Source organism: Equus asinus, chromosome 13 (genome assembly GCF_041296235.1).
Source record: "Equus asinus isolate D_3611 breed Donkey chromosome 13, EquAss-T2T_v2, whole genome shotgun sequence".
NCBI lineage: Eukaryota > Metazoa > Chordata > Mammalia > Perissodactyla > Equidae > Equus > Equus asinus.
The window spans coordinates 45,303,667-45,331,079 of record NC_091802.1 but is presented as its reverse complement, the minus strand read 5'-3'; the positions used below and the strand labels follow the sequence as shown (position 1 = coordinate 45,331,079).

Below are 27,413 nucleotides of genomic sequence, written 5' to 3'. Positions count from 1 at the left end.
TCTTTGTCTAGTAAGTCCAAGGTCTGGGCTTCCTCAGGGACAGTTCCTATTGATTGCTTTTTTAACTGTGTATGGGCCATACTTTCTTATTTGTTTGCAGGCCTCATAATTTTTTTGTTACAAACTGGACATTTTAAATAATATAATGTGGCATTTCTGGAATTTAGGTTTCCTCCATCCCCAGGGTTTGTTGTAGTTCTTGTTGGTTAATTGTTTAGTGACTTTTTAAAACTAATTCTTTGAAGTCTGTATTCTTTGTTGTATGTGGCCACTAATTCTTTGAAGTCTGTATTCTTTGCTGTATGTGCCCAGTTAGCCTAGTGGTCAGTTAACAATTAGACAGTGATTTCCTTAAATGCCTGGGACCAATAAGTCTCCCAGTCCTTGTTCAGGAGCTCTGTGTGCATGTTTGGGGACGCCTTCAACATTCACCGATGATTGACAACTCTGCCTTAGCTTTCACTTTCTGCTTGCAAAGACCCTTAAAGTCAGCCAGAGGTAAGAGTACGTGGCTTTCTTGGGTCTTTCTTGAACACGCATAAAGCCCTAGGCCTGCATATGGCCTTCTAGATTCTGAGGACTATGTCAGAGCTTTACAAAGTCTGTATACACATCTCATTCTCAAGCTTTTGGGCTTTGTGGTTGGTGTGTTGTTTGCTCTAGTCACTATCTACCACCTCAGGCAGCTGTGATGTTAAAGAATTGCCTCTTATTGTTTTTGACAAATGACCCCAGGGAAAGGCTTTTTAGTATTGTGACAGCTCCAAATCAGGTGAAATACAGAGAGCGTTGTAAGTGGGGTTTTCCAAAGAACCACCACCAAACAGATGAAATAATGACAATTCTCAGGGAATAAGGCTTTGAAAGAGCTCCAGTTCCTCTTTGTTCCCTCCAGTGGCTGCCAGGGTACTCGTTTTCACTGTAAACACAGGCTGTTATTTTTCAAGATTATTATGGAGCTGAGGGCAGAGAATGAGAATAGTGCAAATTAAAACACACAAAGCTCACTATTCTTACTGAGATTAACTCATTTTTTTCTTTTTTTGTAATAAATGCTCCCCAGATTGCAGCAAACCTTTGGTTAATTTCCAGTTCTGAAAATGATAATTCTGACAATTTTTGCCAGTTTTCTCATTGTTTTTATGGAGAAGAGAATTTTTTTGGTTGTTCTTACTCTGCCATTTTCTCTGACATTCCCAGGTGAGTCTCTGAAGCTAAAAATTACCTTACATGGCAATTACTGATAGCTTCATTTAATGATTTTTACCTGATATCCCAGTGAAATTTAAAAGCATAAAGAATATAAGCAAATAAAAAATTACATGTTTTTCATTGGTTCACAACAGTACTGGAAAATGAAGGAATAATGTAATAAAGATTTCTTTTGGAAAAATACTTACCCTATTAGAAGGGTATGCAACCCATGGCAAGGACATAACCAAATGGCATATGAGGCATATGAAAAAGCATATTTACATGTAAGAGGTATTGTTCAGTAAAATATTCCTAGGCTATACTGCTTGATCTCATTGGACTGTGCTCAGCTTAACGTATTCTATTTTAGTTTATTTAAAGTGGAGATTACTTTGTGATTCATCACACTTCAATTCTAATTAACATTTTCTTTAAGACCTACAATTCTGACCTTGAATCAGGAAATGTGGTCCAAGGATATGGTGATCCATAACTATATATAAGTAGGAAAAATGTCACACATGTTGGCTGAAACCCTGGTAGACCTTGTTCCTGTGAAAACTACTGACCTAACTGAGGCCCTGGCAAAATTCTCAGCTTCTACTAGAACACCAAGAATTGCGATATACTAGGCATTAAGCTCCTTAGGTCAAGGACTATGTCTATTTTTACTCACCATTGCATCTCTAGTACTTAGCAGAAGACCTGATATATAGTGGTCAGTAAATATTTGTTGAATGAATGAATAAATGGTGAAAAAAGTACCAACTTTAGATTAATATATTAAGAGAAAAAATCATATGTATATAAGAGAAAAAGTCAAATATGTACCACCAAAAATATCAGTCTCAAATTCAAAATTCTCATGAGGGCACAATATCTAAGTCACTTACCATCAACTGGTAGATTTAGGGTTAGATCATTAACATCCTCAGCTGTAAGTTTGATTGCCATGTTTCCAAGAATAGTGTCAAGGTTGTGAACATCAACTTGCAACCCTACAAAAAAGAAAGACATGAGGAAATTGAAATAAAAGTCAAAATATAATAAATATCAATTCCTATGTATCATGGTTATCAATTTCATCACAAAAAGAGGTCAAGGACATTTAAGTCTTTAAAGAGGGTCATTAATGGACTAAAATTGTCTTGTTCCGCATTTCACAAGTAACCCACAATCATAAATTCTGTCTCTTCTCTAGGAAAGTTTATTAAAATTCATATCAATATGACCAATGTAAATAAACCAAAACTACAAAACATTCTGCCAAGATAAAATAATTTAAATTATACTGGACCCATATGTTGGAGAGTAGCAGAATTCCTTATCAAATGATTAGGAAATAAGATAATAGGAAATAAATTGAGAGTTATTTGTTAATTCATCATCCATATTACCTTTGAAAGGTTTCAAACCAGCTAAGATTTCACTATGGTATACTTTCCCATTACCTAAAGATAAGACAAAATTCAACTCACAGAGAAAGAGAAAAGGAATTCATAAAACAGTTTGTTTCATAAAGAAGCACTTTTCTGATCTGCCTTATAGATTAGGAATATCTATTTCCATAAAAATATAGAAGCTAGGTCAAAATCTTTTCACCCTTGAAGCAACTGTTAGTGACATCCTGTCGTGCTGAAATACATTGTACAGGTGTAACAGTTTAAATTGTATTTATGCATTATTCTTTTTCATATTCTCTTTCTTCCATGAAACCTTTCCCTATTCAGCCGTAGAATTTATATTCCTCAGAGGGAGAAGAAGAAAGTATTTCTAATTTTCAAAAGCTACCTTTACAAAGCAAACTTGAAGATCTGACATTTACTTGTATTGTAAAATAAATGGGTTTAGAGGGTTGAAAGGCTAAAGGATGACATAAGGAAGCTCCTTTCCACCTCCTTCCCACATCCTGCTTGACAAGAGGAGGAAGGGAAACGTCTGGTTTATGGTTAAGAATCTAACTGGGAGGAGAAAGAGAAGTAAAGATATAACTTTTTATCTATCTATTTATCTACCTTTCTATCTTGTCTATCTCTCTCTCTTTATAGAGAAGGAAGGTTTAAATGTTCTTGCTGCCTGCTGCCTGCTGTGCCTCCCCCCCACTCCCCACCCCCCAGCCACCACTTCCCCTCTCCAAGGGGGGGAACCCCCTCTCATCAAACCTTGAGAGGAGGTAAGATAGAAGAAAAACTCTAGATATGTTGGTGGGATGGGCATAAGGGTGTAAAAAAATCAAGGAGAACTTGAGCTAGGGTTCCTACTTGGGACTCTGTGAGGTTATCACCTCACAGAGTGCTCAGAAAGCATGCCATTGACAGCAGAATAGTTATTGTGGCATAATGTGCTAAGGCAGAGAGAGGGCTGGAAATAGGTTAACCCTCTGCCCCCTTTGGCTTTTGTATGATATGGAAGATATTCAGTTACTCCCATGTACTCCCAATGAGTGATGTGGAAGGTATCTCAGAGATGGAGGCCAGTGGATCTGCCACGGGACACCAAGTCAAAGAGAAAGATGATCCCTAGCAGTGTCTATGGCGTAGACAGCACAGTACGGCAACTGATAGAATACTTGACTGAGACTCAGAGGACCACATCATTAGTGAGTGCTAAGGCTTAGCCAAGTTAGTAAAGGAAGGATCATAGAACCTTGACTTTGCTAAGAAAATAGACCACAAGTTTCTCAAGCAGTGGACTTCAGCAGGAGAGGTCACCAGGATGCTCAGGACTCGTGAAATATGAGACACTATTAAAGAAGTTATCAAGAACCCAGAAGACAACACAAGGTTTGGCTGCCCTCCTCTACACCAGGAGGACACCCAAGCTTTCCCTTATACTCAGATGTCTTTCTGAGGGGAAGTGAGGGAAAGGCTTGGAAAACTGAGAATTTCCCAAAATAAACTGAGTCACCAAAAAGAGACTTTTCATTTTAAACCAGAAAAAACTGGGTTACCTTTAACTGGCCAATTTAAGTCTTGCCCTCTCACCTTCCAACATCCTCCAGCCCGCTCATAGCCACAATAGGATGGGGATTGAGAGGGAAATGAGGTCAGTTAGAAAAAATAAAGAACATCACATTTATTGCACACCTCAGTGTGTACTGTGTTAAATTTGATCCTGCTACATACACACACCCATTTCTTTAATGTTTTTTCTTTTTCTGACTACTTTCCTACTTTTTCCTTCTGTTCCTCTCAGACTCATTTCTGTCTTTTCTATATTTAGACTTCAGGCCTATTAGCGATTCCAGAATGCCATTAGATATTGTTTAATCCTGATGGCAAACCCCATGAGTGAATGGTTTGCTAGTATCAATATGCTAAAAACTAAATCACAAAAGTTTTTTCTTTCAAGATAGTTACATCTAGCTAACATTTTTCTCAAAATATTTTATCAATAGGTATAGATCTAGAAATTATCATACATAAGCCTCAAAACAAAACTCCCTTGAAGGGAAATACTTTTCATCAACTGGCAAAGCTTTCAGTAGCTGAAAATTTTCCTTATCTGTGAGCTTAATTGCCATGTTTCGCAGAACATTTTGAAAGTCACCAGAGCCAATTTTCTTTCTTTTGAAAAGTTAAGAAAAGATCACAGAAAGACATTTAAGAATTAACAGTTTCAATATAAGAAAAATACTACTCATGCTTATATAGTATCATTCTAATTTAACTATAGATGAGAACAAAGATATGAAACGTCTCCAATTAATTACACAGTCTAAAATAGAGTCATGTTCTGGCAATCATCTTACAATTCTAGGGTAGATCAACATAGCATGTAGTTCACTGAAATTATATTATATATTAGCAACATTGATGATTCTATCAACAGGTAGTATTGTTATTATTTTCTCTTGAATTATGAGGTTGGTTGTCTATAAATATGAAATGAAATATGAAGAAAAAATATACACATTTTATCCTGATATTTACCCTCTAAGCCTCTGGTTCCCTTTTTTAAAAGGAAGATTATAAGAGTATCGACATCATAAATATAGTAAGTTAGTTAACGTACACAAAGCACTTAACATAGTGCCTGGTACACAGAAAGTGTCCAATAAATAGTAATCATTACTATTTTTAATTATTATTTTTATTATGAAACTTAGGTTTCACATTTCCAAAGTGTGACAAAGTGAAGCACATTATTGGTAAAACCTCTGCAGAATGGAAGACTTCTATCAAGAAACAGCAGTATAGTTTTATTTTGAAAACACTGACATCCAAAGTCAAAGTAGTTCATTAGAAAAAATATTTTTATTAGTTAATAAAGTGGCAGGAGTTACAAGGCAATGGTTACATAATTCAAAATACTGTTGCAAAAATATATCTTTAAAAGCATTATCATCTCAGTTTTACATCAACTTCTTACCTGTAACAGCTTTAGCTTCATTCACTAGTTTATTAAGTTCAACTTGCCTATCAGCTGTAAGAGGAGGTACAAATCACAGAGATGACAATAAGATTCAAAAATACAATATGAAATTCTTAATTGTGAAACACAGCATAAGAAATCAACAATTTCCCATGATTTTTACTACAATTGTATTTCTATCGTCACTCCCCATACCATAAAAAACATGAAAAAATGAGCACTCTTAAAATAGTACACATGTTCTTTTCCTAAGTACTAAAATGTTAAACTCTATTTACAGCATTAGAATAAAAATTTAAAGATTTAAAAGTATTCTCCAAACCCATCATTTTGATTTGATCTCCTGATCTCTCTAATCTGCTCTCTTTCACTCAGGGAAGGAAAGAAAACTAAATTTAATGAGTGTCTGTCAAGCACATGTTGTGATGGGTGCTTTCATACACCATATCTCAAACTTCTGTAAAGTTATTATGACTTTTTTTCTTTTTTAACAAATAAAGAAATTACTCTCAGAAAAGTCAAGAAACTTGCCTGAAGTCACAAACTTAGTATAAGACGGAAAACTGGGTCTGTCAGATTCCTAAATCAGCACTTGCTCCTTTCCACCCTATCAACCAGGTTGTTGGGGTAGAATTTAAAAGCAGCAGAATCATTTGCACCAATATTCTTAAAACTGACCATGACCACTCCTAGTCCTCAGTGAGCACCTTCCCTAATCTGATACTCCAACCTACAAATTATTTTCCTTTATATTTTTTGCCTATATATTTCTCTTCCCCCTTTAATCCATGTAAGTTTAAGAACAAACATCAAGTTTTACACATTTTACAACTCTCTTCTCCACAGCCCAGCACAGGGTTTTGCATATATTTATTTAGTTCAATAAATATAGAATATTCTAAAATATCATGAAGGTGGTGCTCAGTTCAGTAAAATGAAATTGCTTGTTTTAGGAGTGGGTTCTCTTAACATTTATATCAATTGTTTTCAGGAAACTAAAACGCTGGAGTCGGCAGAATTTTTACCACTCAGCCACAGGGCTGGCCCCTAAATAAATTTTAAAAGTTAAAATTTGTTTTAGAATTTTGCACAATAGCCTTTCCAAATGAAATGAAAGTGGAATAATTAGGACATTTTTCATTTAAGTGAGTAACATGATGACTTGCTAATCTCATGTCTACTCTTATTCTTTCTATACTCCTACCTACTCCTGCTACCCTACCTGATTTATTTAGAAGCAAATCTCAGACATCATATCACATCATATGTAAACATTTCAAAATGCATTACTAAGATAGAAGGACATTTTAAAACAATGACTACTAAGTCATTATCATGCTAAACTTTTTTAATAATCACTCCTTATATTATCAAATATCCAGTCGGTGTTCATATTTCCCTGATTGGCTCAAATTTTTTATAGTTTGTTCAAATCATGATCCTAATATGGTTCATTCTCTACAATTGCAAATATTGTTCCAATTCTTAGGTCCCTTTTAATCTATAGATGCCTTCTCTATCTTACATTTCCTTGCACTTTATTTGTTGAAACACTAGGTTGTTAATTCCATAAAATGTCCCACAATCTGGATTTTGATGATTACATCCTCATGGTATGGTTTAACACGTTCCTTTGTTTCCTATTTTTTTTCTGTAAATTGGTAGTTAGATATAAATGCTTGACCAGATAGAGGTTTGATTTTCTGGAAGAAAATAACTGGTATTCTGTATTTTCATCAGAAAACATATAATGTCTGGGTTTCATTTTTTTCTGATGATAGTAGTGACCACTAATAATTATAGCCTAGATCCATTACATCATTAGTCGAAAAATGCTCGTGTTCAATTTCTATTACTCTTTTGTTTGTTTTTATGGAATAAATTTATAAACTTCCACAATTCATCTATTTGGCTACTATGAGTTACATTGTGTATAGAAAATACTTGATTATTTCACTTTATTTGCCAGTTTCAAAGTAATTTGTTTTTTAGAATCTTCCAATGATGACTAGTGAGGCTTTTGTTTTGTTTTGTTTTGTTTTGTTTCTGAGTACCATTAAAAACTCATAGATTTAAACATTTGTGTCACATTACTGCAGTTTTCCCCCTGATGCTCAAATTGTCCTATCTTTAGCTAGAGGGAACCTATTCAAGTCAGTTCCTTTTGATACAAATCTAACAGTGTTTGATAGCTTCACTGCTTTCTGAGATTATAAAATATTCTAGGCTCTTCTTGTACATCTTCATCCCTACTCATGGAAATCAGCCATTTCTCCAAAAGCCCTATTTCCTTTTAGGGGAAAAATGGTATTTAGAGACCACAATCTGGATTTCAGGGACTGTGTTATAATAAAAAATATATTTGGTCTTTGTCCACAGTTCCTGGCACAAAGTAATAGGAGTGTCTTTTGTTATTTATAAGGAATCCCTTTAAACCATACCTGAGTTTATGCTAATGAGGTGACTCAAGGTAGGGGTTTCTACATCATTTCAGGGGGCTGGTTACCAGAAAAAACAACATGTTTGAATTTTCAGCTCCACCCCTGAACCTCTGGGAAGGGAAGAGGGATCAAAGATTGAGTTCAATAACATAACCAATGATTTAATCAACCGTGCCTACATAATGAAACCCCTGATAAAAACTTTGAAACAATGAGGTTTGGAGAGCTTGCAGGTTGGTAAACACATTGATGTGCTGGGAGAGCGGCATACACGAATAGGACAATGGAAGCTCTTCCCCACCCACCCATCCACCAACCCACTTTCCCAGTCTATGTATCTCTTTATCTAGTTGTTCATTTGCATCCTTTATCATAAACTGGTGATTCTAAGTATAGTGCTTTCCTGAGTTCTGTGAGTTGTTCGAGTGCGTGTTCGAACACCAGGAGAGATGTGGGAAGCCCTGAATTTATAGCCGGTTGGTGAGAAGTGTGTGGCCCCCTGAACTTATGGCTGAAGTTCTGGTAGTCTTGTGGGACTGATCCCCTTAACCTATGAGTCCATGATAACTCTACGTAGTTAGCATCAGAAGTAAATTGAATTGTTAGGACACCCAGTTAGTATCAGAGAATTGATTGTTGGAAGGACATAGGGGTGTTCATTAATAATGGGTAAGTAATTGTTTCTAGGCCTTTTCAGTGGACATAACTAGGAAATATGCATTTTTAAGATAAAATATATAATTAATTCATAGTAATATGTCCAATTCAAATTCAGATTTATAGGGTGGTTTAAGTAAATCTCATTTATCTCGTTAGTATTTCCTTTCTCCTTTGCCAAAAGTCCTAGTTCTCAATACCACCAACATAATGACTCATTTGCTTTATCCCAAAAAATACATGAGTCTCAGAATGATGCTACAAAAACTAATAATAATATGATTCTTGAAAATATTTTAAGGGCTACTGTTGTTATTGTTATTTGCAGATCTTTTTGTCTTTTAATATCCTACTCAGGGATGCAGAGTCAAATTCCTATTTTTTATGAAATTGTTTGCAATAGTTCTCTACGTGGTTATGCTACCAAATCAATAGAAAGTTAGGTTCATTCGATTTCAATTTTTAGGATTTGCTCTTTTGAAAGTTGCTATAAAATCATGTAAAATATTTACAAGTATATTTATAATATATACAAAATAAGGTACATTTTTAAGTGCATCCTCTATCCCAGTCCTATTAATTCTTCCTTCCCACACCTAAGAGTAACCGTTTTAAAAAATCATGTAGTTTATACTCTGATTTCTCTTTCTTTTTAAATAAACTTTGCTAAGACACAATTTACATACAATAAACCATCATTTTAAGTGTTCGGTTTGATAAATGTACACAGCCATGTAAAAATGACCAAGAATTTTGATATAAAACATTTCTCTCATCCCTCAAAAAGTTCCCTTTTTATGAAGTCAATCCCTCTAAAACATAAGCCCAAGCAATCACCGGGTTGCTTTCTGCTATTAAATTTGCTTGTTCTAGAATTTCATAAAAATAGTATCATGCAATAGGTATTATTTTGTGAGTCTTCTTTCATTCAGCATAATGTTTCTGATATCCATCCAGGACTCAGTAAATTGTTCATTCGTTGAGTAGTATTCCATTGTATGAATATACTGCACTTTGTTTATCCCTTCATGGGTTGATGGACATTAGAGTTGTTTCCAGATTTTAGCTAATACAAACAAAGTTGCTACGAATACTCATGCACAATTATTTTTGTGAATATATGTATTCATTTCTCTTGGAAAAAGACCTAGGACTGGGATTGCTGGGTCTTATGGTAAATATATGTTCAACTTTTTTAAGAAACTACCATACTGATCTCCACTGTGGTTAGAATACCCTCTAGCAATTATATGAATTCCAGCTGCTCCACATCATTGCTAGTACTTGGTATGCTGATCTCTTTATTTTTTGCTTTTCTAATGGATGTGTAGTAGTGCCTAATAATGATTTAAGTTGCTTTTCTCTGATAATTAATAATGTTCAGCATTCTTTCATGTGGTCATTGGCCATTTATATATCTTCTTCTGTGAAATATCTGTTCAAGTCTTTTGCCCACTTTTATTGGTTTGTTTGTTTTCTTATTATTGAGTTGTAAGAGTTCTTGATATTCTGGACGTCGGTCCTTTTTCATATATATTTTGCAAATATTTTCTCCCAGTCTGTGTCTTGCCCTTTCATTTTCTTAAAAGTCTTTCAAAAACAGAAGTTATTAATTTTGATTAAGTCCAATTAATCATTTTTTAATTTCATGCTTAGAACTCTTTGTCACCTAAGAAATCTTTGTCTACTCTAAGGTCAGAAAAGTATTATTCTCTAATACTGTCTTTAAAAACTTCTCCTTGGGACCAGAAATATAAATAAATTATTTTGACTAATAAATGCTAACAGGCTTTCTTCACTCAAGTTTTGGTTTAGTTTCTATTAACTAAATTCATTGGAAACAATCTAATATATATTGTGTTTCAAAAAGTGGCAACTTTAAACACATTACCCATAAAAATTCAGATTAGTTAGATCCTATTCAAAGAACGCAATGGTTGTTATTCTTCAAAACTCAGATAACCAAAGAATTGTGGGCTATATATGGTGAATAACTCATCAATAAGAATTAAGATTTCTTATTCTAGTCATAATTTTGTACTCATCTTTGAGAACCTTAATTTCATCCAGAAATGTATTTAGAGCTACCTTCTCATTAGCTGTAATAAAAGAAAATTTTGACAATAGAGTACTTTACATATCAACTCTGACATTATACCCCAAAAATGTAAAATAAAGATTTGACTCAGAATCAGGAAACTGCAGTGATGGAATAAGAATCTAGTCACACGTAAGGGCTCGTTAGGCTATCCTCATTTCTAGCCCAGGAATTGTTGAAACTCTAATTGCCTAACCTCTTCCTTGCCTCCTCCATTTCTTGCTATCTTATGTTCAGGCCCGCTCTTTCCTTCTACTTCCACTCATCTACCCTCTTATGTTCCTTTGTCTGTTTTCTTTTCCTAAGCTAAGTCACAGGCAGGTCATTGATAGCAGAGTCCCTCCCAGATATTGCTTAAGCCTGCTGGTGACACCAAAGACTTACAAGAGAAGACAACACTTTAGCACACTTAAGATTTAGCCTTTCTGATTACATGTCAAAGCTCCAATATGGCAAAACAAATGTAGTTAATGAACCCTCATACATAAATCTAACTTTTCTGAAATGTTAGTAATGCCAGAAATGCTTACCATCAGCTGGTAAGTGTTCTCGTAGATTCTGAAATTCCTTATTTGTGAGGTCCACTCCCATCTTCTCTAGAACATTGCTTAGCTTTTGAGTATTAACTTTCCCTCCTTAAGAAAGATGAGATAAATTAAGCATTATATATATATGTGTGTATGTGTGTGTGCATGCACATATGTGTATATACATATCTATATGTATATACACATATATACACGTGTATACATGTATGCATTATATATATAACATACATATATATATAATATCTAGGATAAGGACACTATTTCTGTACCTTGTGCTTTCTCAGTTTCAATGTAAAAGCAAAACTGCACAATGAAATGTTTCAAAATTCATATAAAATAAATAACAAAATCAAAACAAAACCTGATATCATTAATGCTTATTCAAGGATCAGAATTATACCTGTGATGCAAGCCTAAACTAAACTTTAAAAATGTAAAGTTGGTAACTTGTCCACTAAATTTCACCAAATAGATAATCATTCAATTATTTTGGCCACTAGTTACCACCTATACACCAAGAGCAGTATTTGTTTCTTTCTACTCCATTCCACCCTTCTAGATTTCCAATTACTTATTTATTCACTAAAGTAACTCAATTATTGTTGATTTATAACATCACTGTTTCTGTATAGGTCTAGAAAGTGACCACTTTAAGAAATCCAGAGTAAATTATATTATTTAGATAAAATATATAAAGAGATCAGGGAAGTTGTTCAGTTACAGTAGTACAGATTCTCTGTCCATGAAAGAAACTCAGTATCAATAGACACAAATTATCTATTAATCAATAAAATATGGTTAGCATTTTACTATTCATGAAATAACATGAATAGTAAAAATCAAAACCAAAAAAATCAATACCAAATATAAAAGAGAATAAAAGAAAATACACCAAAATATGGACGTTTGTTATCTTTGTCATTGGTTGTAAACTAAGGTAATTTTTTTGCCCCACTTTATGCTTCCCTTGTATTCTCTAAGCTTTTTATATTATGAATATGCATTCTTGTAATCATGGACAAAAATTTAATAGGCTTTATTAAAATATATTTGCAAAGGCTCAAGATTTTAGTTTTATGTCTTTTTATTACTCACCTTTAAGAGTCATCATGGTATCCACCAACTTAAGCTGATTTATCTTCCCATCAGCTGTGAGATGAGATACAAAGTTTTAAAAAGAAGCAATAATTGATATGGGAGGTCAAAAAGAACTAACACTTGAAATAATAAAAATTAGTACGAACAGCAAATCTTTAAAAGATTATTTGCCTCTTCTCAAATGAAATATAGTGTAGCTATTTTTATGATAACTAACAACGCCCAATATATGAAAAAATACATTTTAGAATTTAAAATAGGCTTTGAGTTATTATCTATAGCCTTGGTCCAGTAACTGATGAGAGTACAGAGAACAACATATGATACCACTTGCAAACAAGAAAAACCACAATGGCTTCCTGCCCCTGCACTATTTATCTGTAGGATGAAATCTAGACCCTCTGGGATACGACCTTGCCTACTTCTGTAGCATCAGCTTTTTCTTAAACTACTTCAATAGATTCAATTACTTACAGTTAGCTGAAAGTAACCGTTATTCCCTTCCTTCTATTATCCTTCCTTCTTATCCTGCCACAAATATACATTGTCTACTTACTCTCAATATTGTGGGACTTTCAGCACTTTATTTTGCATTTTTCTTTATATTTGTCACCTGCCCCCAAATAAACTATAAACTCCTTAATGGCAGGAACAGTCCTAATTCATCTTTGTATTTCTTGTGCTGAGTACAGCTCCTGGCACATACAGGGTCCTCAATGAATGTTTGTTGAATGAATAAATGAGCAAATTAAAAATAAATCACAAAGGACTAGATGATTTTTCTCATTAAAGACTACAATTCTTAGCTATTATGATCCACCACTGTACTAGAGCAGCAACTCATTGACTTCTTTTACATATATATTTTGACAGTGTTATTTCAATATAAAGGAGGAAAAATAATATTTATTTTAGACATTATTTATCTCTTTAATTTTTAGAATAATACTGTGAAGCAAGTATAGTCCCTGATACATAGCAAGTGCTGTGTAAATGAAAGTTACCTTTATTACCATGACTACTTAACCTAAATAAATTAGAATTTCATGAAATTTCTGCCATAGGTTGTTCTTAGTAGCTTGTAAGGTAGAACTTAAACTTGTTTTCTCTCCTTATTCTTTACTTTCACTGCCCCCATCCTCCCCAATTTTCTTCTTTTCCCTGCTTATGGTTTAGCCATTCACTGACATTGATGGTGTCCATGAGATTACTTAGCTTAGTTGGTGACATTTAGGGTCCAAATACTTTCTGTATTACAATCTTAATATTCATTTAAAGCCTAAAAGTTCATTTCAAAAATCACAACAAAAATAATAAACACACATACACAAACACATTCTCTTCTTTGGTACTCGATATTTGTGTAGTTTTATAGTACTTAAAAGTGAAATATCAGTATTTCTTATAATTAAGCCTTTTTTAAAAGTCCTCTTTGCAAGGCACCCAAATAAGTGAAATGCTCACCACTAGTTGGGAGATGATTTACCAGCTCGTTATATTCCTTATATGTAAGCTCAATCCCCATATCATCCAGGAAGTTGTCCAGGTTACAGATTTCAATTTTTTCTTTGAAGACATGGAAAAGTGAATAACAAGAAATTGAGATTTTCTAATGATTTTAAGATATGAAAATACTATGCTTTACTGTGAGAGTTGTTCAATAGAATGTAGAGTTAAAATAGAAATGGTTTCCTTAATTATGATTCAGTATATCATGATAAATGGCTATGGATAGAGTAAAAATTGTTGGATATTATATAGTAACATAGGTAATTGGACATACGAATATGACTTGAAAGCAGGGACTTGATTTGAGACTTAATTCTTAAATTAGTTACTACAATTGACTATATTCCCCCAATAATAGTAAAGATTTCACATGTTATTTTTCTATGGATATTTAAGTTGTTACTAAGTTCACATCAGCAACATAAAATTTTTATTTTTTAGTATCTTCAAATTCTATGGTCATGGTAAAATTTTAAAAATAGATTTTTTTTCTCAAAATGCAGGTGAATACATAAAAGAACAGGAATTTATATTCCCATGAAAAATATTCTCATAAATAACCCTAAAGCCTGGCAATGAAGACACATGGTTTTCTCCTCTTCTTTCCCGAACCCACTAAAACAAATTAAAATGAGGGGAGAGGGGAATGAACCCCTAATAACAAACAGAATAAGTGGGGAGGAATAAGTGGGACTAAGTGGAAGAGAAGTTTTATATTTATGAAAGTCGGACAACAAATTAAGGTATGTTCACTCATCATTCATTAAACGTTTGTTTGTTAAGTCCTTTTATGAGAGAGGCACTATCTTACATGCTAGAGATATGGCAGTGAACAAAAGAGAGTGTCCCTGTATCAAGTAGTTCATATGCTTCTTTGGGGAGATACATAATAAAGAAGTAAACACAATAAAGTAGTAAATACAATAGACAAGACAGAGTAGAAGCAACTACAGTCTAGAATATCCAAAGGAGAAGGCTCTAAGTAGATAGAGGAAAATATGTGAAGAAAGCCAATTTTCCCAGAAAACCCCAAGGAAAGCTCAATGCTCAATTTTGGCAGGTACTGAGTGTAGAAATAAGGCACCAGTGGGGAGGGAGAATCTGAAAATAAAGGGATTAATTGAAAGTCTATCTATGGAACAATTATTTGTCCCAGTCAGTCTCACTCTTCCCTTCTCCAAAATCCTTGAGTCACAAAGAAACAGGCATTCAGCATTTACTCCCTGGCCAAAATATTGGAGAATTCTTCAGTAAGAGAAAGAAAACCACAGCTGTCAAGGTGTTCGGTGACTGAGACTAATGCCCACCTTATTCTGCCATTTAGGAGGCCTCCCACCTAACTAATGCCTCTTCAGAACTACAAAAAAAGGAGAAAATTCTTGCCTTCAAATAGAAAAAAATAACAATCACAGAAAAATAAGCTTCAGTTTGTCACCAAACTTGTTATCAGTTACATTGAATTCTCATAAGTATTGAATCAAGGTTTTCAAAATTCTGAAGGAAAACTATTTTGAATTTGTAATTCTATTCCTTAACAAATTATCATTATAGACGCTCTGTAACGGAATGTAGCCCATGCAATACATGGAATGAATAAGAGGCTGAAAAGTATTAGTAATGTGGCAAATAAAGCATTTGTTTCTTGTTTTAACCAGAAAAAAAGAGAAAGCCCAATAGAAATTCAAGGGGGAAAAAAACATAGTTTACATATAAACAAAATTAAAATGTGACAATTTTGAGGTATTGGTAACGTATAAAAAAAGAAGAACTCATTAGATTTTAACTCTAGGAACACTCTCCTTTGGCAGAACAAACGTCATGATGCTGAGGACGGTAAATAAAATAGTAGCCTGCTAATAGGCTCAAAAATTTTAAAATGTACACATATACATATACATGCAGATATACACATATTTATAACAATAACTTTTTATAGTTGTAATAACATTTATAAGTGTTCAATTTTTAGAATAAACCTTTAAACAAAGTGAAGAAGATGCAATTGTGGTTATGAACCAGAATAGAATGCAGATGTTATTAATTTTGACAACGAAAGAGTAAAATCAATAGATTTTTACAGAATTTAGAAGAGGCTTAAACGTACTATTGTCCTTAGATTCTATGGTAGAGAGTCAAGAGATACTGTCAAAAGGATATGGAATAAGAAAGAGATGAATGTTCGTTATTTAAAGTTATCAATTCAATCAATAAAAGAAGTAAAATTAATCTTTTAAGTATGACAGCTTGAGAAAGGGAAGGGAAGTGGAGGTTATGTTAGGAGCCAAATCTTCATCATCAGTAGCTGATATCTAGATCAGCAGATCTCAAAGGGTTGTCTGCAGATCCAGAGGAGTCCCCAAGATCCTTTCAGGGAATCCACAAAGTCAAAACTATTTCACAATAGTTTTATTTGCCTTTTTCATTGTTTTGACATTTGCAGTCACGGGTAGAACTGATGGCAAGGCAGAGGCACCAAGCAGTACTTTGCTGTTAGTGCCCTCAAGTCAATCCAACTCCTAGTGACCCTGTGTATAGCAGAGTGGAACCTGGCCTGGTGCCATCCTCTCAGCATCCTCTCACCTTCTGGTGCTATATCAGACAATGCTCTGCTGCTAGCTATAGGGGTTTTTTTCATGGCCAAATTTTGGAAAGTGGATGGACAGGTCCTTCTTCCTAGTCTGTCTTAGCCTGGAAGCTCCACTGAAACCTGTCCACCATGGATGAACCTGTTGGTATTTGAAATACCAGTCACAGAGCTTTCAGCATCACAGCAGCACACAGCAGCCACAGTATGACAACCAACAAATGGGTGGTGTGGCTCTTTGACTGGGAAATGAACCTGGGCTGTGGTGGTGTGAGAACCAAATCTTAATCACCAGACGACCAGGGCTGGCTCCAAGTGGTACTAGTAGTCATTACATTCTTCACTGCCATGCATTTTTGGTAATAAATAAATAAATAAATAATAATAAAAGCCAGTTTTACTTAAGAATGTCTTGATAATTACGCCTTTTTAAAATAGTCTGTATGATGAAAGAGAAGTACTGAAAGTACTTCTGCTACTACACTGAACTAAAAGAGCTTTCTTGAGGAAAAGCACACTGTGATTGAGTTGTGAGCTGAAATAGCTGCTTTTTTCATATATACTATGGATACAAAACTCAATGACCCAAGATTTTCCAAATAATAAAAGAATTATACAAAAAAATTCTATAAGGATAAAAAACATCCATTTGATGAGCAAAATACACAGAATTTAATGGCACAAAATATTAAAAGTGCATTACCAGGCTTTCACATTCTACACTTGCAATTAATATTTAGGAAACTGTTATGAGTTGAATTTTGGTGTACTCTCAAGGAATAGCCATAATTACCTAAAAAGACTATTACAAGTCTCCTCTCTTTTCCAACTATATACTTGTGTGAACCCAGATTTTCATCATATACTTCAACCAAAACAACCTATCACAACATATTTATTGAAACACAGAAGCAGATATGAGAATCCAGCCAGACATCAATGTGATTGACCAAAATCTAAAACAATGCTCTTCCTAATTTTTTTAAAATCATTATTTTTATTGAAAGCATGAAATTTAGGTAAACACGTAATGAATTTACTGTTATTTTTAAATAAATGTTTAAAAATTTTCTCAGTTCTAATATAGTAAATATGAACAGATAACATAAACAAAAGCTCTTTAGGATCCTCAATAATTTTTTAAGAATATAAAGTAGTCCAGAAACCAAAATGTTTGAAAGTAACTACTATAGATAAATCAGGATATATTGCTATAAGCATTTAATTAAGGCTATGGCATTGATTACTAAAGAACCAAAACCAGAAGAATTTAAAAGTAGTTTTGGGGAGTGATGTCAGCATCATGGTGGAGTGAACTCTTCCAGACATTCATAAACCAACAGAGGACATTCACACAACACAAAAGATCTCTGAGAGACCCATGTAGCCATACGTCTGAAAGTGGAAGTGCTGGCCCCCTTGGAGGAAGTGGAAGGAGGTAGAGGGATCTCCTTTCCCTCCCCAGCAGTGACCCAGGGCACAGGACAGCATGCAGCTCTGAGAAAAGTTGGGGAAGGGCGGTTCTCCACAGGAACACCTTCTCTCTCCAAGTTTCCTCACAGCCCACTGGAAAGCTCCACAAGAGGAGACTAAGCTATTGCAGGGGTGTCCTCATCAAGCCAGCATCCAGGAGAACAGATAGTACAGGCAGAGCGAGAATGCCCCCAGGATTGCATACACAAAAGGAAGCTCTCCTCCCCGCCTCAGTGGACCAGCTCAACTGGTCGGCCAAAGAGCCAGTGCGTACATTAGAAAAGCAGCAGCTGTGAGTAAGTGAGCCAGCAATTGTAGACAGGTCCTATCAGCATAGATTCCAAAGGACAGGCACAGATGCCAGGGATAACAGCAGGCTCAGAATGCACAGCTCCTGACCACCGACCCCAGTGGCAGCAGGCGGCCTCTGTGACCAGATACTATCACTACGTGAAGGCTCAAATCCTTGCTGTGAAATAGTTTGAAGAAATATATTAATACTCCAGATCAGAAGGAAAATCACAAGCACCCAGAAATCCTGAAGGCACAGAAATTTACAATCTAAATGACAGAAAATTAAAAATAGGAATCATTAAAAAAATTCAGTGACTTACAAGAAAATTCAGATAGATAGTTCAATGAAATCAGCAACAAAATTAATGAACAGAGGGAGTTCTTCATAAAAGAGATTGAAACTATAAAGAAAAAACAATCAGAAATGTTGGAAATGAAATAAATTTGGATGAGATAAAGAAAAATCTGGACTCCCTGAATAACGGAGCTGATATTATGGAGGACATAATTAGCAATTTGGAGGACAGAAATATGGAAATGCTTCAGATGGAGGAGAGAGAACTAAGACCAAAAAGAAACGTAGAAATTCTCTGAGAAATATCTGACTCAATTAGGAAATGCAACATAAGGATTTCTAGGCATTACAGAGAGAGAAGAGAGGGAGAATGGAGCAGAAAGCTCGTTCAAAGAAATAATAGATGAGAATTTCCTAAACCTGGGGAAAGAGCTGGAAATACAAGTAAAATAAGATAATATAACTCCTAATTAAATCAATGTAAAACGACCTTCTCCAAGGCATATAGTAGTAAAGCTAGCAAAAGTAAATGACAAGAGATCTCATCAAGATGGCAGCATAAGCAGACTCTGAACTCATCTCCTCCCATGAACACAACCAGGTTACAACTATTTTTGGATAAATTACCCTGGAGAGAAGACTGAAAACTGGATAAAAAGAACTCCCACAACAAGGGACAATCCTGACTAAGGTGGAAGAGGCAGAAATTCCTGCTGGAGAGGAAAAAAGCCACCTTTGGGAGCAGCAGAACTTCTCAGCTGGCCAGGGGGGAGCCACCCTAAGGTACGCAGCCCTCCCTGGAGGAGTGAGGTCTGGAGCAGGGGCCGATACTGCTATAAGCATCCTTCAGACACAGCCCGACTGCAATGGGGGTCTTACTGTCTGGCTTTGCTGGCTATTAACTGCAGCAAGGATATCCCCAGAAAAGCTATCGGCAAAAGCCAAAAAGACCCGGGTCTTAAAGGGCCCATGCACAAACTCACTCATTGCAGCAATCTAAAATCACCAGAGAGAAGGCTGACAGTCCTTTGGTGAAATGAGACTCACCTGGTGGGTTCTGGGGGCATCTTGGTGAGAGGAGGGACCTCACCAGAGACTGAGACATTGGTGGGGGCCATTGTTCTGAATTGGTCCAGGTGTGCTGACACAGACCCCTGTGGGCGCCATTGAGGTTCATCCCTTAGCCTGTTAGCCCAGGGGTCTGTCATGCCCACTGGAGCACAGATTTGATCCAGTTCAGCCAGGGCAGGCAGACCGCCCAAGAGACTGCCTGACCTAGCAGCAAGCCCTCAGGCTACTTTTCAGCCTCCATTGACTGGGTGCCTTGATCCTCTACAGGCAGGCAAGGGTGTCTGCCTCTGTGGGGTGGAGCCTGTGTGAAGACCAGGTGAACTGTGGGGGGCATTGGTGGAGGGGTGGGGGCCTCTGCAGTGCAGCATCAGGGTGCACTCCAGGAGGTTGAGAAGTGTGAGTGGACCATGACTGTGTTGACAGTGTGTGTGGTCCTGTGGGGAGTGAGACTTATCAGCCAGCAGAAGACCTGTGCTTCACAAATAGCCACAAAAATGTTCAGCCCCACCTTGCAAAGCCTGAAAAAATTGAGTGCTCCCATGCCTAGGGCCAGCCCCACTGGCTGCACTCCTAAGAGAACTGACAACAGCCTTGTAGGCCTGAGGCCTACAGCAATTGCAAGCCCCTAAACCTAGCAAGCAGCTACACTGGGTACCAACCCAATTAAGAGGAAAATTGCAACAGGAGTGTGCTGATAGACTTTGTAGCCAACGGTGCTGAGGCTCCCCAAACTGGATTTACAAAGAGCTGGCCAGGGAAGGAAAGACTAGACTCCATGGGTACCTGCAGTGGGAGCAACCTTGACACAGCAGGTGGACATAAGTAGCCCACAAAGGGGTCACTCCTGGATCTTCTGGACTGGTGACAAGAGGGAAGCACACTGCTGAGCCTCATAAGGCATCTCATACATAAGGCCACTTCTCCAAGATCAGGAGACATAGCCGACTCACCTAATATATAGAAAGAAGCACAGAGAAAAAGGCATAAAAAGAAGACAAAGGAATACTTTCCAAGCAAGGTAACAGGACAAAACCCCAGAAAAAGGACTAAATGAAACAGAAACAAGTGACCTACTCAACAAAGAGTTCAAACAAAAAATCATGAGGATGCTCACAAATATGGGGAAAAGATTGGATGAACACAGTGAGCACATCAGCAAAGAACTGGAAGGTATAAAAAAAAAACCAATCAGAAATGAAGAATACAACACTGGAAATGAGAAATTCACTAGAGGGACTCAATAGCAGAGTAGAGGATGCAGAAGAACGGATCAGCGAGCTAGACAAAAGACTAGAGGAAATCACCCAAGCAGAAAAGAAAAAAGACAAAAGAATTAGATAGAATGAGAACAGTCTAAGGGAACTCTGGGACAATATCAAGCATGCTAACATTCGGATTATAGGTGTCTCAGAAGGAGAAGAGAGAGACAAAGGGGCAGAAAATTTATTTGAAGAAATAATAGATGAAAATTTTCCTAACCTGTTTTCCTTCCTCAGATTAGGAAAATTATTATCAAAAAAACAAAACAACAACAACAAAAAATCAAGGCAATAAAATCACTTGTAAAGGTAAAAATATAGTAAAGCTAGCAGATTAACTACCTGTGAAGATGATATGAAGGTTAAAAGACAAATGTACTAAAATCAGCTATTTCAATGATAAGAGGGTAATGGATGGGCACATACTAAACAAGAGATTATATATGATTTGAAAAACATAAAATGTGGGAGGTGGGGAGTGAAAAAGTAGAGCTTTTAGAAAGAGGTCAAGCTAAAGAGTCTATCAACTCCATATAGACTGTTATATACAAAGAATATTAAATAGGATCCTTATGGTAATCACAACTCAGAAACATATAATAAGCAAGCAAAAAAGTAAGACAAAAGAAATCAAACGTATTACTAAAGATAGTCATCAAACCACAAGGGAAGAGAGCAAGAGAAAAAGACATGAACAGAGAAGAACTACTAAAACACCCAGAAAAAAAAGTAACAAAATGGCAATAAATACATATTCATCAACAGCTACTTTAAACTTCACTGGACTAAATGCTCCAATCAAATGCCATAGGGTGGCGAAGTGGATAAAAAAGCAAGAGCCATGTATATGCTGCATACAAGAGACACACTTCAGACCTAAAGACACTCACAAACTGAAAGTCCAAGGATGGAAAAAGATATTCCATGCAAAAGGCAAAGAAAAGAAAGCAGTGGTAGCAATACTTACATCAGACAAAACAGACTTTAAAACAAGAACTGTAACAAGAGACAATTACGGGCACTATATAATGATAAAGGGAACAATCCAACAAGAAAATATAACACTTGTAAATATCTATGCACCCAACATAGCAGAACCTAAATATATAAAGCAATTATTAACAGACATAAAAGGAAAAATAGTAACACAATAATGGTAGGGGACTTTAACACTCCACTTACACCAATGGATAGATCATCCAAGTAGATCAATAAGGAAGCACTGGGCTTAAAGGACACATTAGACCATATGGACTTAGTAGATATATACAGAAAATTCCATCCAAAAACCACAGAATACACATTCTTTTCAAATGCACATGGAACCTTCTCCAGGATTGATCATATATTAGGACACAAAACAAGTCTCAATAAATTTAAGAAGATTGAAATAATATCATGCATCTTTTCTGACCACAAAGATATGAAAATAGAAATCAACTACAAGAAGAAAAGCAGAAAAGCCACAAATATGCGGAGATTAAGCAAAATGCTACTGAACAACGATTGGGCCAATGAAAAAATCAAAGGAGAAATCAAAAAATTCCTGGAGACAAATGAAAATGAGAATACAACATGCCAAAATCCGTGGGATATAGCAAAAGCGGTTCTAAGAGGGACGTTTATAACAATTCAGGCCTACCTCAACAAAGAAGAAAAACCCCAAATAGACAATCTAAAAGCGCACCTAAAGGTAATGGAAAAAGAACAACAAACAAAGCCCAAAATCAGCAGAAGGAAAGAGATAACAAAAATCAGAGCAGAAAGAAACAAAACACTGACTAAAAAATCAATAGAAAAAATTAATAAAATCAAGAGCTGGTTCTTTGAAAAGATAAACAAAATTGACAAACCCTTAGCTAGACTCACCAGGAAAAAAAGAGAAGGCTCAAATAAATAAAATCAGAAATGAAAGAGGAGAGATTACAATGGACACCTCAGAAATACAAAAGATAATAAGAGAATACTATGAAAAGCTATTCGGCAACAAATTGAATAATCTAGAAGAAATGGATAAATTCTTAGAAACATACACCTTCCAAATCTGGACCAAGAAGAAGTAGAAAATTTGAAGAGACTGATCACCAGTAAGGAGATTGAAACAGCAATCAAAAGCCTCCCAAAAAATAAAAGTCCAGGACCAGATGGCTTCCCTGGTGAATTCTACCAAACATTCAAAGAAGACTTAATACCTATCCTTCTCAAACTCTTCAAAAAAATTGAAGAGAAGGGGAGGCTTCCTAACTCATTCTACGAAGCCAACATTATCCTGATACCAAAACCAGACAAGGACAACATTCATTCCAGGGATGGAGGGATGGTTCAACATCTGGAAATCTATCAATGTGATACACCACATTAACAAAATGAAGAATAAAAATCACATGATCATCTCAATAGATACAGAGAAAGCATTTGACAAGATACAGCATCCATTTATGATAAAAACTCTAAATAAAATGGGTATAGAAGGAAAATATCTCAATATAATAAAGGCCATATATGACAAACCCACAGCAAATATCATTCTCAACAGAGAAAAACTGAAAGCTATCCCTTTAAGAACAGGAACCAGAAGGGTGCCCACTGTCACCTCTCTTATTTAACAGAGTATTGGAAGTCCTAGCCAGAGCAATCAGGCAAGAAAAAGAAATAAAAGGGATACACATTGGAAGAGAAGAAGTGAAACTGTCACTCTTTGCAGATGACTTGATCTTATATCTAGAAAACCCTAAAGAATCCACTAAAAAACTTTTAGAAACAATAAAGGAATACAGTCAAGTCATGGGACACAAAATCAACATACAAAAACCGGTGCCTTTCTATACACTAACAACGAAGTAGCAGAAAGAGAAATTAGGAATACAATCCCATTTACAATCACAACAAAAAGAATAAAATATCTAGGAATAAACTTAACCAAAGAGGTGAAAGATCTGTACACCAAAAACTATAAAACATTGTTGAAAGAAATAGAAGAAGACACAAAGAAATGGAAAGATATTCTGTGCTCTTGCATTGAAAGAATTAACATCATTAAAATGTCCATACTTCCTAAAGGAATCTGCAGATTCAATGCAATCCCTATCAAAGTTGCAACAACATTTTTCGCAGAAAGAGAACAAAGAATCCTAAAATTTATACAGAACAAAAGACCCCGAATAGCCAAAGGATTCCTGAGAAAAAAGAACAAACCTGGAGATATCACACTCCCTGATTTCAAAATATACTACAAAGCCATAGTAACCAAAACAGCATGGTACTGGCACAAAAACAGACACACAGATCAATGGAACAGAATCGAGAGCTCAGAAATAAACCCACACATTTATGGACACCTAATATTTGACAAGGGAGCCAAAAGCATACGATGGAGAAAGGAGAGTCTCTTCGATAAATGGTGTTGGGAAAACTGGACAGCCACATTCAAAAGAATGAAAGTAGACCATTCCCTTACACCATGCACAAAAATCAACTCAAAATGGATTAAAGACTTTGATATAAGGCCGAAAACCATGAAACTTCTAGAAGAAAACATAGGCAGTAAGCTCTTTGACATTGGTCTTAGCAGCATATTTTCAAGTACCATATCTGACCAGGCAAGGGAAACAAAAGAAAAAATGAACAAATGGGACTACATCAAACTAAAAAGCTTCTGCACAGCAAAGGAAACCATCAACAAAACAAAAAGACAACCTAACAATTGGGAGAAGATATTTGCAAAGCATATATCAGATAAGGGGTTAATATCCAAAATATACAAAAAACTCATACAGCTCAACAACAAAAAAACTAACAACCCAATTAAAAAATGGGCAAAAGATCTGAACACAGCTTTCTCCAAAGAAGATATACGGATGGCCAACAGACATATGAAAAGATGCTCAACATCATTAGCTATCAGGGAAACGCAAATCAAAACTACAATGAGGTATCACCTCACTCCGGTCAGAATGGCTATCATTAACAAGACAGGAAATAACAAATGTTGGAGAGGATGTGGAGAGATGGGAACCCTTGTACACTGCTGGTGGGAGTACAAACTGGTGCAGCCACTATGGAAAGCAGTATGGAGTTTCCTCATAAAATTAAGAATAGATCTACCATATGATCCAGCTATTCCACTGCTGGGTATTTATCCAAAGAACTTGATAATACAAATGCATAAAGATACCTGCACACCTATGTTCATTGCAGCACTATACACAATAGCTAAGACTTGGAAGCAACCTGGGTGCCCATCAAGGGACAAATGGATAAAGAAGATGTGGTATTTATACACTACGGAATACTACTCAGCCATAAGAAATGTTGAAATCTGGCCATTTGTGACAACATGGATGGACCCTGAGGGTATTATACTAAGTGAAATAAGTCAGAGGGAGAAAGTCAAATACCGTATGATCTCACTCATAAGTAGAAGATAAAAACAACGACAATCAAACACATAGCAATGGAGAATGGATTGGTGGTTACCATGGTGGGGAGGATGGGGCAAAAGGGGTGATTAGGCTCACATGTGAGGGGATGGACTATAATTAGTTTTTGGGTGGTGAACATGATGTAATCTACACAGAATTCGGAATATATTATGATGTACATCCGAAAGCTATATAATGTTATAATCCAATGTTACTGCAATTAAAAAAAAAGTAAATGACAAAGAAAAAATATTAAGGGCAGCAAGGCAGAAGAAAATAACTTACAAAGGAACCTCTATCAGGCTTTCAGAAGATTTCTCAACAGAAACCTTACAGGCTAGGAGAGAGTGAAATGATATATTAAAAATTCTGAAAGACAAACATCTTCAGCCAAGAATACTCTATCCCCCAAGAATATTCTTCAGATATGATGGATAAATAAAAACTCTCCCAGATAAACAAAAGCTAAGGAAGTTCACCACCACAAGACACCCTCTACAAGAAATGATCAAGAAGATCCTCATACCTGAAAAAAAAGAAATGGTTTACAAAGCCTTGAGCAAGGAGATAAATAGGCAGACAAAAATCAGAAAAATTCAGCTCTCTATCAGAAGAGGTTAGCAAACACTTAATCATAACATTAAAGATAAAGGGAAGGAAAACATAAAAAATAACTATAATCTTGTTGTTTTAACCACAAACCCACAACACAAGAGGGAATAAGTTGTGACAATAATAACTTACAAGGGGAAGAGGTAAGGAATGGAATTGGCTTAGACTAAGGGAATAAGAGGCTACGGACTATCTCTCTACAAAATTTTTTATACAAACTTCATGGCAACCACTAAACAAATAATCATAACAGAGACACAAATGATAAATAAAGAGAAAACTGAGAAAACTATCATAGAGAACTACCAAATTGAATGGGTAGTCTGAAGAACATGGGAGGAGAAACAAGGGAAATACAGAACAACTGGAAACCAAGCAACAAAATGGCAGCTTTAAGCCTTCATATATCAATAATCACCCTAAATGTAAATGGAATGAATTCTCCAATCAAAAGAAACAGAGCAGCAGGATAGAATAAAACAGAAGACCCAACTTGGGGCTGGCCCAGTGGTGTACTGGTTAAGTTCGTGTACTCTGCTTTGCAGGCCTGGGATTCATGGGTTTGGATCTTGGGTGTGGACCTACACACTGCTCATCAAGCCATGCTGTGGCAGCATCGCACATACAGAATGGACGAAGACTGGAACACGTGTCAGCTCAGCGACAATCTTCCTCAAGCAAAAAGAGGAAGACTGGCAACAGATGTTTGCTCAGGGCCAATATTCCTCACCAAAAACAAACAAACAAAAAACAAACAAAAAAAACTAGACCCAACAATATGCTGTCTCCAGGAAACACATCTTGGCTCTAAAGGCAAACACAGGCTCAGAGTGAAGGGATGGAAGATACTCCAAGCTAACGGAAAACAAAAGAAAGCAGGTGTTGCCATACTTATCTCAGACAAAACAGACTTCAAGATAAAGAAGGCAATGAGAGACAAAGACGGGCAGTATACAATGATAAAAGGGACACTCCACCAAGAAGACATAACACTTATAAATATTTATGTACTCAATGCAGGAGCATCAAAGTACATAAAGCAACTATTAACAAACCTAAAAGGAGAGGTTAACAACAAGACAATAATACTAGGGAACCTTAACACCCCAGTTATATCAAAGGACAGATTATCCTGACAGAAAGTCAAGAAGAAAATAGTGGAATTAAATGAAAAACTAGACCAGATGGACTTAATAGAGAAATATAGAACACTCCATCCAAAAACAGCAGAATACACATTCTTCTCAAGTGCACAGGGAACATTCTCAAGGATAGACCATATGTTGGGAAACAGGGCAATCTTCAATAAATTCAAGAAGACTGAAATCATATCAAGCATCTTTTCTGACCATAATGCTATGAAACTAGAAATCAACCACAAGGAAAAAGGTGGGAAAGTGACAAACATGTGGGGACTAAACAACATGCTACTGAACAAACAAGGGATCATTGAAGAAATTAAAGGAGAAATCAAAAAATATCTGG

At 35.8% G+C, this 27,413-nt stretch overlaps 1 protein-coding gene across 1 annotated transcript in view; it reads right to left on the bottom strand.

Moving 5' to 3' along the window:
* Window positions 1–27,413, bottom strand: part of LOC139039991 (uncharacterized) — a 39,211-nt gene that overhangs the window by 7,807 nt on the left and 3,991 nt on the right. The window contains exons 2-6 of the mRNA XM_070482181.1: window positions 13,875–13,976; window positions 12,408–12,461; window positions 11,295–11,399; window positions 5,566–5,619; window positions 2,088–2,192 (exon numbers count right to left, since the gene is read on the bottom strand). Of these exons, the coding sequence (XP_070338282.1) occupies window positions 2,088–2,192; window positions 5,566–5,619; window positions 11,295–11,399; window positions 12,408–12,461; window positions 13,875–13,976 (420 nt within the window). The remainder of the gene's footprint in view (window positions 1–2,087; window positions 2,193–5,565; window positions 5,620–11,294; window positions 11,400–12,407; window positions 12,462–13,874; window positions 13,977–27,413) is intronic.